This window comes from Ylistrum balloti, unplaced genomic scaffold, assembly GCF_031769215.1.
Source record: "Ylistrum balloti isolate Yb309-2 unplaced genomic scaffold, AGI_CSIRO_Ybal_v1 Utg370520, whole genome shotgun sequence".
Taxonomy (NCBI): domain Eukaryota; kingdom Metazoa; phylum Mollusca; class Bivalvia; order Pectinida; family Pectinidae; genus Ylistrum; species Ylistrum balloti.
The window spans coordinates 788,994-801,713 of record NW_026782333.1 but is presented as its reverse complement, the minus strand read 5'-3'; the positions used below and the strand labels follow the sequence as shown (position 1 = coordinate 801,713).

General features: G+C 33.7%; 1 protein-coding gene across 1 annotated transcript; it reads right to left on the bottom strand.

Annotated features, from left to right (window-relative positions):
• Positions 1-759: 759 nt before the first annotated feature.
• LOC132555838 (acyl-CoA 6-desaturase-like) lies at positions 760-9,750 on the bottom strand. The gene is made up of 10 exons (XM_060220198.1): positions 9,481-9,750; positions 8,238-8,327; positions 7,798-7,995; positions 7,127-7,228; positions 6,260-6,446; positions 4,485-4,561; positions 3,589-3,686; positions 2,949-3,125; positions 1,647-1,772; positions 760-1,339 (listed from the first exon to the last, which is right to left on the bottom strand). Exons 1-10 carry the CDS (start codon positions 9,682-9,684, stop codon positions 1,288-1,290), a joined length of 1,311 nt encoding a protein of 436 aa, XP_060076181.1. The 5' UTR covers positions 9,685-9,750; the 3' UTR covers positions 760-1,287.
• Positions 9,751-12,720: the final 2,970 nt, after the last annotated feature.

Below are 12,720 nucleotides of genomic sequence, written 5' to 3'. Positions count from 1 at the left end.
ATCTCAAGCTTATTGTGATTAACTACTTAACTCTTAATTGTTTATTTGATGTGAAACATTTGAATGGTAACCAAGTGTACATATATTGATCACTTACAGTATAAAATAATGCTTCGTTTGTAATTGAAACAAATCAAGGGAGATTACTCAGGTACAAATCACATTTATCACTAGTAAGGTAGCATATACCCTTAATTTGATTCAGAATTTTAATATCATGTTTTTATTTTTCTAAGTACAATGCACTTAAAGGGACATAAAAATACTTAAAACAACATACCCGGTACTTATCGGCTTATTATTGCAATTAATACTGTAAATTTCACATCGTAACATATAATGGGAAAATATATTAAGATTATATATAGTAGTATACAAGATCACAAGACTAGAAATAATCACCGACAAAAGAAATATGATGCCAAAAAAATAGATAGGTAAAATTTTACAAAAATGCAGCTTGGACATTTGGACAGATACTTTCGCATTCACAAAATCATGATATTTGCTTACAACAACTCTGTATCAAGACGTGTATCATATGTAATTTTATCTCAGATATATAAAACAAGTTAGAAATATAAGATTGAATATAAAGCACTCAAGACATACTTTTGTCAAATTGTGATTATAGATTGAAAACAGACTTTTTTTAAAGGTAATTAAAATACAATACATCTTAATATATCAATACACAAATATATATTATGAGTTAAAAATTGTATTTTTAACTTAAAGAAGAAACAAAGAATACTCGCACTGGTTTATTATAATTTTCCGAATTGGTCAAATCAGATGCTTAGATAAAACTTTTTATTACACATTACACAATACACAGGTGTACAGATTGTGCAGGTATTCTGATAATCTAGGTAGATTCAGCATGTTATTCTTGCTTATCTCTCTCAATTTTTCAAAAAAGGAACATTTTGCATGGAAATAGAAAAATATTGAAAGGTCCTAAATTACCTCTTATTTCATAGAAAAAAAGTATATAAACATCACAGTTTCAGCTTTTTAATGCAATGGGTTAATTCTGTTCAGATTGGCTAACCTTTTTCAAAATTCAAATGTAAAAGATTATAAGCCATGTTCCATCATTGGAAGACTTTATAAGTCTGACCAAACATTCATAATTCATTAAGTCAACACTTCATTGCTCACTGTAAACAGTAGAAACATTGTCTTCAGTAAAAAGTCTGAATTATGCAATATCACAAACAAAACTGATAGTACAAGCCAAGACAGAGAGGGACTTTGAATCACAGTACCTAGAGTTAGTATTATCTAACCTTCAAACCGGGCTTCATACCAAATATCACCAGATCTCTTTAAAGAGCTGAAAAAGATAACATCAAATGTATTAAAACGCATGAATTGACATTAGAATTTGTCTAACACTGTCATGTTTCATCATAAATGAAAAGTTCAAAATTGAACAAACATATTCTTGCTCTCGAACAAAATCATTGTATGAAATAATGCAAAACAACACTAGACTAAATGTATTTGGATCATTAAAGTCAGAAACGTTGAATTTTTAAATCACTAGAGAATTTCTTTACACCTGGAGAATATCTTGATAAAATCATATCTTTCTACAAACATTTACTTTTCAAAATACCATGCAGGTATAGTATACTTACTGTACGATGTCAGCAAATGCCCCATACAAAGATTTACACCGGTATGGTATGTTGTGTTTTTTGCAGATTGCTCGAACGTGTGGCACTATCTTGTGTAGATTGTGTCTTGGCATGGTGGGAAACAGACTGAAAAAATTTATTCCAACTTTGATATTTGTTTTATAGACATTTGTTTACAGATCTTACAATGTACATACAAAACATCAGCAACAGCAACTTTGGGGACATTCCAAATAACAAGATAACGATGTTTTCTGAAAATATTTTCACAACTGGCTGTCTTACCTTTATGTTTATCTCCTTCAATTCCCATTTCCTGATATATTTCTGTCTTATCCTTATGTTTACCTCTCCAATTCCCATTTCCTGATATATTTCTGTCTTATCCTTATGTTTACCTCTCCAATTCCCATTTCCTGATATATTTCTGTCTCACCCTTATGTTTACCTCTCCAATTCCCATTTCCTGATATATTTCTGTCTTATCCATATGTTTACCTCTCCAATTCCCATTTCCTGATATATTTCTGTCTCACCCTTATGTTTACCTCTCCAATTCCCATTTCCTGATATATTTCTGTCTTATCCTTATGTTTACCTCTCCAATTCCCATTTCCTGATATATTTCTGTCTCACCCTTATGTTTACCTCTCCAATTCCCATTTCCTGATATATTTCTGTCTCACCCTTATGTTTACCTCTACAATTCCCATTTCCTGATATATTTCTGTCTCACCCTTATGTTTACCTTTACAATTCCCATTTCCTGATATATTTCTGTCTTACCCTTATGTTTACCTCTACAATTCCCATTTCCTGATATATTTCTGTCTCACCCTTATGTTTACCTTTACAATTCCCATTTCCTGATATATTTCTGTCTTACCCTTATGTTTACCTTTACAATTCCCATTTCCTGATATATTTCTGTCTCACCCTTATGTTTACCTTTACAATTCCCATTTCCTGATATATTTCTGTCTCACCCTTATGTTTAACTCCTCAAACTCTCATTTCCTAATACACTTGAAAATGAACTAAACAAACTTATAAAGTTACTCTTCTTTTTGCCTGGTGGGTATAAATAAAAAGTAAATCATAAGATAGACAAAAACGTACAAGAAGAAACATCTAAATAAGTCTACTCACCTGATGAATATAAAGCAAAATCATTTGAATACCTGTATATTTTTTAAAGCTGTGTAGTTTTGACAAACAGTATCTGTATCAAATCACCAGTTCTGACTTATGTTAAAGTTGTCAGATGATGGAAAGAAAGAGATTAAGAGAGAAACAACTTACTGGTGCTCTATTTGGTAGTTAAGGTGCCCAGTAAACCAGTCATTGAAATAACCTGGTTCCACATTACATGTGGTGGCTAGTTGAAGAGAGAACCAGTCCATTTTATCATCATGGGCGATCTTCATTGGAATATGACTCATCTGAGTCACCCAGGTAAACCAGTGACTTTCCAAGAACCTGCACAACCACAAATCATAAAGAGATATCAGTTAAGTGCTTCAACCTTCTTGCTGTTCTTTAATCATTTCTGCAGTGCAATCTTTTTCAGTATCATAAATGACAGTAAGTTACAAAAAGTCTGAGATCATAGCTTTATCAAGTTTTAGCCTGAGAAATCACTTAGTGAAATTTAGACAGGATTTGGAGAGTCCTGATTGATGCTGATATCATTTTTTTTACACTTGAACAAAATTCATCTAATGTATTGATAAACATAGTAAGAAATTTGACATGATATAGACGCAGAAAATCTGTTAACATTTTTTCATCATTACTTGTTATGCATTAATTTATATACAGTTCATGTGTATGATCCTAACAAGAAGTCCATCAGTTTTGTGGCATAATAGCACCAATCAATTTTCACATTCACTTATTTTACAAACACAAAATAATTTTTAAAAAAAGGAAAAAAAATTACCTCACAAACATATACAGGCCAAATACACCCCATCCACCGAAGATTGGACCAAAAATATAAAACCAGCGAAAGAAGAATGTAATTGTCACTCCAAGATCCTGTAACAGAAATAAAATTTAATACAAGTCTAATCACACAACTTTGTATGTAAGTAAAAACCTTCATGTATCTACAACACTGTCATGCTGATTAACATATATATATTTATCCATGTTACACAATGAAATTCATTAATATTCTATGTTTGTTATATTTCAAAACCTTTTCAAATATAAGGTGAGAAATGGATGCTAGGCAGTGGGTGGAGGGAGGGGTAAATTTGAAACAAACGAACTAATAACATTTGGAACATAGAGTAGAAAAACTCTGAGGAGATCAAAACTTTGGAATCTAGGTCAGGGCAAAATTACAGATTCATGGACCCAAATATACCATGGAATTTTAATATGGGGAAAAGAATATCATTTTTTTCACTAAATACAATATTTTCTAAGCATTAATTTCTTTATCAGAAATGATAATGTTTTATCTGTCATTTTGTTCTACACAATATTTCTGAGGTCCAGATATTCAACACAACAATGCTTCTAAAAGTGCTTACAGAAAGAAAGGTTAGCAAGTGTATAAAGAACTAAATCATAGGAAGAGGTGGGGGGAGGGGGAGTGTGGGGGGAGGGGGAGTGTGGGAGGAGTTGGTGTTGGTATGCTGAAGTAGGGAAGGTTTCGTAAGGGTATGTAGACAGAGCAAAATGGGGCAGATGTCAGAAGGCGCATATTTTACTTATGTCAGGGGAAAAATGTATTCAACTACCACTAACACAACAACATCAGTATTTGTGTCTTAAGATGAAAAGAAAGATAGAGTAAACAGTTGGCATACTGGTCAAAACACTTACCATCCAATCTCTCCTCTTGAAGACAAACATTAGGTTCTCAATGTGGAAGTAGATGGGAAGAAGCAGTGGGGGTCCAACTAAAGAGAAAATATATACACTCTCTTTATACTGTGTTCTATGTACGCTTTTCTGAATCCATAGTTATCTGCCCTTGTGAGCCAGTATCAATTGTTATGCCATTTGTTTGTGAGACTGACATCATTATTTTGTTAAAATGGACGGAATTTCCTCTTACAAACTAATAAGGTAACTACCAATAATTGCTTACTAAGGCAGATTACTCTGCATTGAAACAAGACAGAGTTACTAGCGATTATATAGCGGTATATGAACTCAGTCAAATATACACAGTTTTCTGCTTATTAGCCAAAATTATATTTGAAATTTACAGAGTTCAATATTCAAGTTTTTTTTTCTGCAGGATAGTTTGTCTTGATTTTTTTTGCTTTGACTCCATAAAAAGTTTCAAAAGCAGAAAAAACTGTACTGTTGGATGACATAAAAACTTGTTTGATAACATTATGTACAATTTTTACTGAAGGCATTTACAACAAAATTTGATTTCATTATGAACATCATCAAAGCGTTGAATAAGCAGACAAAGAAAAAATATTTGTGTTTCCAATTCCTGACCCACCCTGTCTAAAAGACTTAATATTTGTGAATTTGTCAACTTTTGCAGTGATATTCAACCCAAGCTGCCAAATTTTTGGCATTGCCTTTTAAGAAATCATTCTTATGACTTGTATAACTATCGTTAGCATCGAAATATCTCTCCTGTGGTCAATTTGGATAGGTGAGATTGGTAGGAATACTGCCATCCAATACAAATTCAACTGTCAACATACAGGTAAGGAAATCTGGAACTGACAGATCACTGGATCAGAGATACAGAGTGTTCAGTAAATACACAGGTGTGTGTTCTGTTCACTAAACTTTCTGCTGAGATTACAATTTCATTACTCCATTTGGCTTATTTTCTGTTGATTTTATAATTTACACAATTATTTTATTCTGTTCTGCTAATAACAATGCATACCTATTACAATGCAATCAGAGCTGCATGAATATTTGATAATCAATCTACCTAGATCTATAATGAATTTCTGCAAATTAAATATGTTTATTTCAATGGTAAACTAAGGTGTACAATTTCCATAAGTACATTAGTACCTTGTAGACAATTTTGTACAATTTTCTTCAAAAGCATCTTATGAAATCCGAACTTGTGCAGAATATCCCTTTAAGTACATATACATGCATTGTGTCTGATTTCACTTACTACAGGAAAGACTATCATTTTCAAAAATTAAACAACATAGATATTCTGACAAATTGTGTTATTGATTATTATAAACATCTCATTTTTCCATGCAAATTCAGAGTTAGATACAGTAGAGCCAAATAATGAATTAAATTATATAATTCAGCTGTTTTGTCCTTCCAAGACCATTTCTTAATCAACATGCAGTGCTAATGCAGTCAGTGTCCAAAGCAAGCAATCATTATTAAAAAAAAATCCCTTTCTATATTGAATTTTTGAAAATTGAAATTGATTTTTCTCAGGCAGCTTAGAAATGTTGTTTTTTTATGGAATCAGCAATTCTCAAACACCACCAAACTTTCTTCATATCTTTATCCAGAGACAGATATCAGAATTTCAAACCAAGGGGATTACCATTAACTAATAGTAAAACACTATGTTTAAAGTATATGTAAACCAAGGAACATGACACGAGTTATTGTAGAAAGAGGACTTTTAAATCTTTTCTTACTTAAAAACCAGTAGCTGTGCTGTAATTGGTATGGCATGAATCCTTTCTTCTTCTGTGCCCATGACTTTGGGACGTAGTCTCCCAGCAAGAAGAGATACGCTACATCAACATCGGGGTCCTTCCTCAACACGTTAGGTTTAGCATGGTGCTGGAAGTGTCGGAAATTCCACCAATGGGAGGAAGCAGCCTGTAATGAAATTCAGGGTCAAAAGGTCAAATCATATTACAAATAACCAAATATGGAATAACATTTTGATAGAGTGACTTCTGGTGAAATAATTTCAGGAAAAATGTTGCCAATGAACTGAAAAACAAACATCACAGCTAGTTGAGACTCAATACCACCAGTTCCCATAAAGACTTTGTAAGTATAAGTCAAACTACTCATCCATTGAAAGGTCAACTGACCGTAACAGTGGACATAAACAAATAAATAAAAGGCACACTTGCTAAAGTTTGTCAATTCCAATGTGTTTTGTTGTTTACTGTCAACATACAATGTATAACAATGTTAAATATTAAGTTACCAGTGAGATAAAATAGTTTTACTAAATATGCATCTTCCTTGATCTCTAGATATCCAGGATAAAAAATATGCATCATTCAACCATGTAAAAGTCACGGCAGAAAGTAATTTTCAGCATTTAGAACAAATTTGATATCACAGGTATATATGTTCAGTAAAACTTTCATTATATCAGTCTGAAATTGTTTTTGTAAAGATTGTCTTTAACATCCAGTACAATATCTGGTACATAATATAGCACTGTACACAAAGAAATGTTAGCTCACACACATGACATAGTTACATTTTATGTTCAGTGGTATGAGCAATGATTTTGACCGGTGGTCATTGGAATGACTTACCTTCAAGTGACCAATTACAAAGTGATGGAAGATGTGGTTGATTTTGTGACTCGGGAATACAGACATGTGACCATAATCATGTTGGGACCAGCCAGCCTGAGCCTGAAAGTAGATTAAAAAAAATACTGAATGGAAAATGTTGACAATTTCACCTCAAATTCTGTTTTAATTGTTTCCATGTTATGCTACAGTATATACACCTAAAGGCAGGGTTTTTTCACTACTTTGGAAAAGTGGGCTGCAACTATGAATTTCACAACAAAATTTCTCAAATTGGGAAAGTCACAAAATAAAAAGTCATAGAATTCAATCATGATTTTTAGTTTTATTGTCTCTCCTGTGTACTTTAGCTACTTTTTGTTGAAGTAAATAAATAATCATTCAAACCTATAGCTGACACACAACAATATATATAATGGACAGCATCATCCTAATGTTATGATAAATTTGATAAACAACCATTAATTTGGGAATTTTAAGTCTTAGATTGGGGGAAATAGGAATTTTCTCATTGGGAGTGGGACCCATATTTTACCCGATGTCCTGCGGGGAAAAAACCAGTATTGTATATTATCTTCATCTAACATCTTCATCAATTTATATATACTTGGTATATAAATATTGCTCCAGTTTACATTTTGCTATCAAACACCTTCTACAAGAAACTTTACCTGTGCAACAGCCAGGATCATTGCTCCAAGTACAAAAGAAGTCAGTGTGGACCCCATATATGACATGAGGCAGTAAGCCAAGATCTCCAGAAGGATTATGTGTCCTAAATGCAGGCAGAAGAACCATGGTTTCGTCTTCAGTAAATCACTATCTTCAACATGTTTTCTCAATGCACGAAAGTCAGCTTGGAGTTCAGACTACAATTTTAGGATAAAATATCATGAAAAACTGCAATGGAAATGTTATTATTGAATAAAAGTAAGAAACAAAGACTGAAATACATTTTTGATGATAAGCAAACATTTCTGTAAAAGTTACTTTAAGCAATATTACAGGATGTATTAGGTGCATGCATTTAACCTAGCTTTGTGTACATAAAGTTGTGTTTTTAATGGAAAATAAATAACAAAATTATTCCAACAAGTTCGATAATAATTACCTCTTCCTTATCCTTCACATCTCCAACATACAATGCTTTCATAAATTTCTTAACAAAGTCTTTGTCATTGTGAAAGGACTTCCAGGCATCCTGAAAGAAAAATTATGAAAATGTTTTACCTCAAACTAATCAATTACTCAATACTATAAAACTATGAAACATATAGTATTAAATAAGGTTATCAATGAAACCTACCTGGGTTAATCAAAACCACAATTAGCTTTTATCATAACTATGAATGTAATAGTAAGTCTAAGGACTCAAAATATCAAGAAATTGACAACAATCTTATTTAATTGATGTGATATGTGTCAGGGGGGTGGGGGAATCCAGGATCGTGAACCCAAATCCAGAACAAGTCACACACATGTGCCCCAACTTTCCATCATCTGACACACAAATCACTGTACATCTGTATTTACAGATTTTGAAACACTAACTAAATGTTTTAGGAAGGAGCAATGGTAAACAGTCTGTTCCTTGGTAACCTCAGAATTGTCTTGACGATTTATCAACGCTTCAATATTGTCTGGCATCATTGATGTCAGTTCAACTGATATAAAAAAATCAAATGATAAAACATCAGAATAGTGGTGACTTCCCATTCTCCACTAAGGTGTAAGTTAAACTACCTGGGTTATGTCTTTCCTATACATGCTAATTATATTGAGGGAGATCTCGACCATCTAATGACATGTAGATTGTACATCCAACAACACTAGTTCCCTAACTTTCACCTAAGATACCTCAATAAATAGGCTCTTTAGCTGCAACAAAGCCTCCCAGCATCTTGTAGCTTAGTAGTCAATGACAATAATCTGTATTTAAGATTTCGAAAAATATCTTGCTTTCTCTACAGTAGGGCTGCGAGTAGGTAGACATGTGCATCTACTTGTTTAACATAAGAGGTCACCGCGACACCGGTTCTATCCATCTATTGTGACAATTACTTATCTCGGTTTACAAAACGCCAAAAAGCTAATAAAAAGAGAGATATGCGTTATCATTGTATGCTTGAATGAATCCGTTTTGGGATTGCTCCTTAGGACTTCTTTATACTGCACGTTCGACAATATGCCTCGTCTAAAAGACATTGTAAAACGTGCGATATAAATGAGTCCCAGGGAGGAATCCCAAACGGGATTGTTTAAATAATCAATGCTGTAGGCATACTGTTTGGCCTTGTTGTGGATCAGGTTTATATATACACATTACGATGATACAACACGGAAGAATACGTTACCGTAGCATCCTCCCCTGCATAGTGGTTCAGGATTTTTGCTCCTCCTGGATGCTTACTTCCCCATCGGCTAATATCATAAACTTTTCCTTCAATCATCAACCAGCTGTCTCCCTTTTGATTATGCTCCCGCACGTCATCCATGGATACATATTTCGGAGCCGGAAGTAAGGTTCCATTTTCGGATGCTTTACCTCCTTTCCCCATCCTGGTGATTAATGCTGGTACCGGTTGTTGAAGTTATGAAACGTACAGCGCTCGTACGTGCCGACTTACACAACCTACTTCGCAACCAGGAGCCAACGTCAATCAGACGCTTAATATCACTGTATATTTATACGGTTGTTTTAAACGTTTGCCGCACACAGACAATCTGTTGATGGGCCGATAGTTTTTGGTAACCACAACAGATCTGATTTTCATTCAAATGCTTGCTTATGAAACGTCCTCGAGCGAATAGAAATAGGAACCGTATACTAACACGTTGTGTAACACCGATAGGTCTGTATATTACAACACTGGACAACTAGGTGGCGTTTAGTATTGAAACGAAACTCGCTGTTCGCCTCTGCTTGAGGGTTCCTCATTCAAGTGTATGTTGTCTTGAGTTTTATCACACGATAGATTGCATGGTGAAATTATCCAGAGCAGAAATATACTATATTATCAATCAACAGATCAATAATAAATGGTTAAAAACTTGGAAAAAATAGACAGATCAAACAGTCAACGGAAAATTATAGATTAACCAAATACAAAACCAAAAGCATTAGGACGAAATAAGTTGGAATATGTTGTGATCACAAGAGTAAGATTGGGAACAACTATATCAAAAAGTAATATCATTATAATGGTTAAAGATGCTTCAACAGACTTCACATGTACGTACTCTAATTCAGAGGAGACAAATGCAATAAATCATATCTTTTCCATATTTCTAAATTCGACCAGGAAAGAAAAGATTTAATTTCCGAATTCAAAAGAATGAAACTCCAATAAACATTCATCAACCAGGTTTCAACATCACATGAAAATGAAACTGCTCATCGCATTCCCAAGAAAAATCGATGATTTAGATAAATATATACGATTAAACAGAAAGGCCGAAGGGAGACAACTCCAGAATTATCAAAAACACCATTCACAACAGGTAGGATATCCAGGGTATCCAGACAGACTGTTCCTTGGAGGATTACTATTGATTCTCTCATTCATTTTTGCGTGAGGTATGTGATGTCATCCTCTGTGCCTCATCCCCCGCATTCACATTTGAAAAATAGTCTTCACATACAACAAATGCAGTAGTGTCTCCCGGGGGTTTCCTAGCAGAGTGCTCGCTGCTGAAACTGTACATTGAAATAAAACATCGCACACGAGTTAACATGCCCTTTCAAGTATTTGTTAAACAAATGACTAAAGAGGAAGAAAAAATCACAAACTCCACATTTAAGGTCATGCATTCAGTACAGATTAAGCATAAAAGGAACCTCGGAATACAACGGTCATGGACTGGTTTGCAGTCCGATTCGATTCTTGTAACCTAGGTTGTAGCATATAGAAATGTTAGATAGTGCAATCAAAATACTATACAAACATGGAGATACAACATCCAACATCCGATATCTTCAGTGAGACATACATCAAACACCCGATATATACAACGAGACATACAACATCGCACACCCGATATATACAATGAGACATACAACATCACACACCCGATATATACAATGAGACATACAACATCACACACCCGATATATACAATGAGACATACAACATCCCACACCCGATATATACAATGAGACATACAACATCCCACACCCGATATATACAATGAGACATACAACATCCCACACCCGATATATACAATGAGACATACAACATCGCACACCCGATATATACAATGAGACATACAACATCCCACACCCGATATGTACAATGAGACATACAACATCACACACCCGATATATACAATGAGACATACAACATCCCACACCCGATATATACAATAAGACATACAACATCCGACACCCGATATGTACAACGAGACGTACAACGTCCCACACTCGATATATGCAATGAGTCACTATTCTCATATACAGTGTATTCCCAAAATACATTAAATTTCATGGCGATGTGAGATATTTACACTTCAATTTTCTGTCCTCAGTTTCGGTATGAGTCAATTCTAGACATATGAAATCTCCAGAAACTCACATAATTACACACAACCATACATGCATTACAAAATTTCAACAGACAAGCATACAACCCAACTATACACCATAAAACCAATAGACATTGATAAAGTGATAAAGTAGCTTAGTCAATATGATTGTAAAGGTTTAAAGACAATCGTGTAATAACAACAATCGTTTAATAACAACAATCGTGTGACGTCTGCGCCATTAGTCATTTTTTGTTTCCAAGCCTTCGTTTCGTAATCAGTTACAGATTTATAAACTAATGACTTCCATTACACTTTATTAAGGAAATTACCATCATCTAGGAATAGTTTGATAAAATAAATCAATTATACCTTTTTTAAGAATAGCCTCTTTGAGTATATTCAATTACTTTAAAACAAGAAACGTTTTAAAATAAAAAAAAAATATTCAGGTTATTTTTTTCCATATTACATATCCTACCTGAAAAAAGCAAACAGTTTTTAAATATCTATATAAGCATCTTAAGACGTCCATTCAAGAAAAGATGTGTACATATCAGTTCTTGTTCTCCTATCTAGACCCTTGATAGACTTAATAATACAACGATGGTTCTCTCTAGCATTACTAATTCAGTATTCGAAACTATCTACAGTTCGCACCTGTACAGTGTAGAAGGGTAGACTTTAATTTATAATCTGTGAAACTGTTTATGGGTTTAAAACACATTGATATACCACCGGGGTGCAAGCGTGCCATAGTATCACTTTTTCATTTGTTACAAGCTAATTTCGTTCTTTCTATATAATTCCGTTTATTGTTCAAAAGATACATCAGTGAATAACTTCTCAAAAAACTGACGATATATTATTTCAGAGACGGACGTTGTATCACATGTTAATGGTTATTTGACATGAAAATACTGCAACTTTACTTTCTGAAGCAGAATAGATGAATCTCAAATTTCGGCAGTAGGATTCACATTTTTTTGTTTTGGTTTTCTTGTTTTTGTTTTGTTTTGTAAACCCGTAACACTTGTGCTTACTAAACATGTATCATCTGCTTGAGTTGGACTG

Coding starts and splice junctions, on each gene's coding strand:
- LOC132555838 (XM_060220198.1), bottom strand. CDS start 9,684: ATGGGGAAAGGAGGTAAAGCATCCGAAAATGGAACCTTACTTCCGGCT. Junction 7,229..7,797: donor TGATCCTGGCTGTTGCACAG/GTAAAGTTTCTT, acceptor ATCTACTTTCAG/GCTCAGGCTGGCTGGTCCCA. Junction 1,773..2,948: donor AACTACCAAATAGAGCACCA/GTAAGTTGTTTC, acceptor AAATTTTTTCAG/TCTGTTTCCCACCATGCCAA.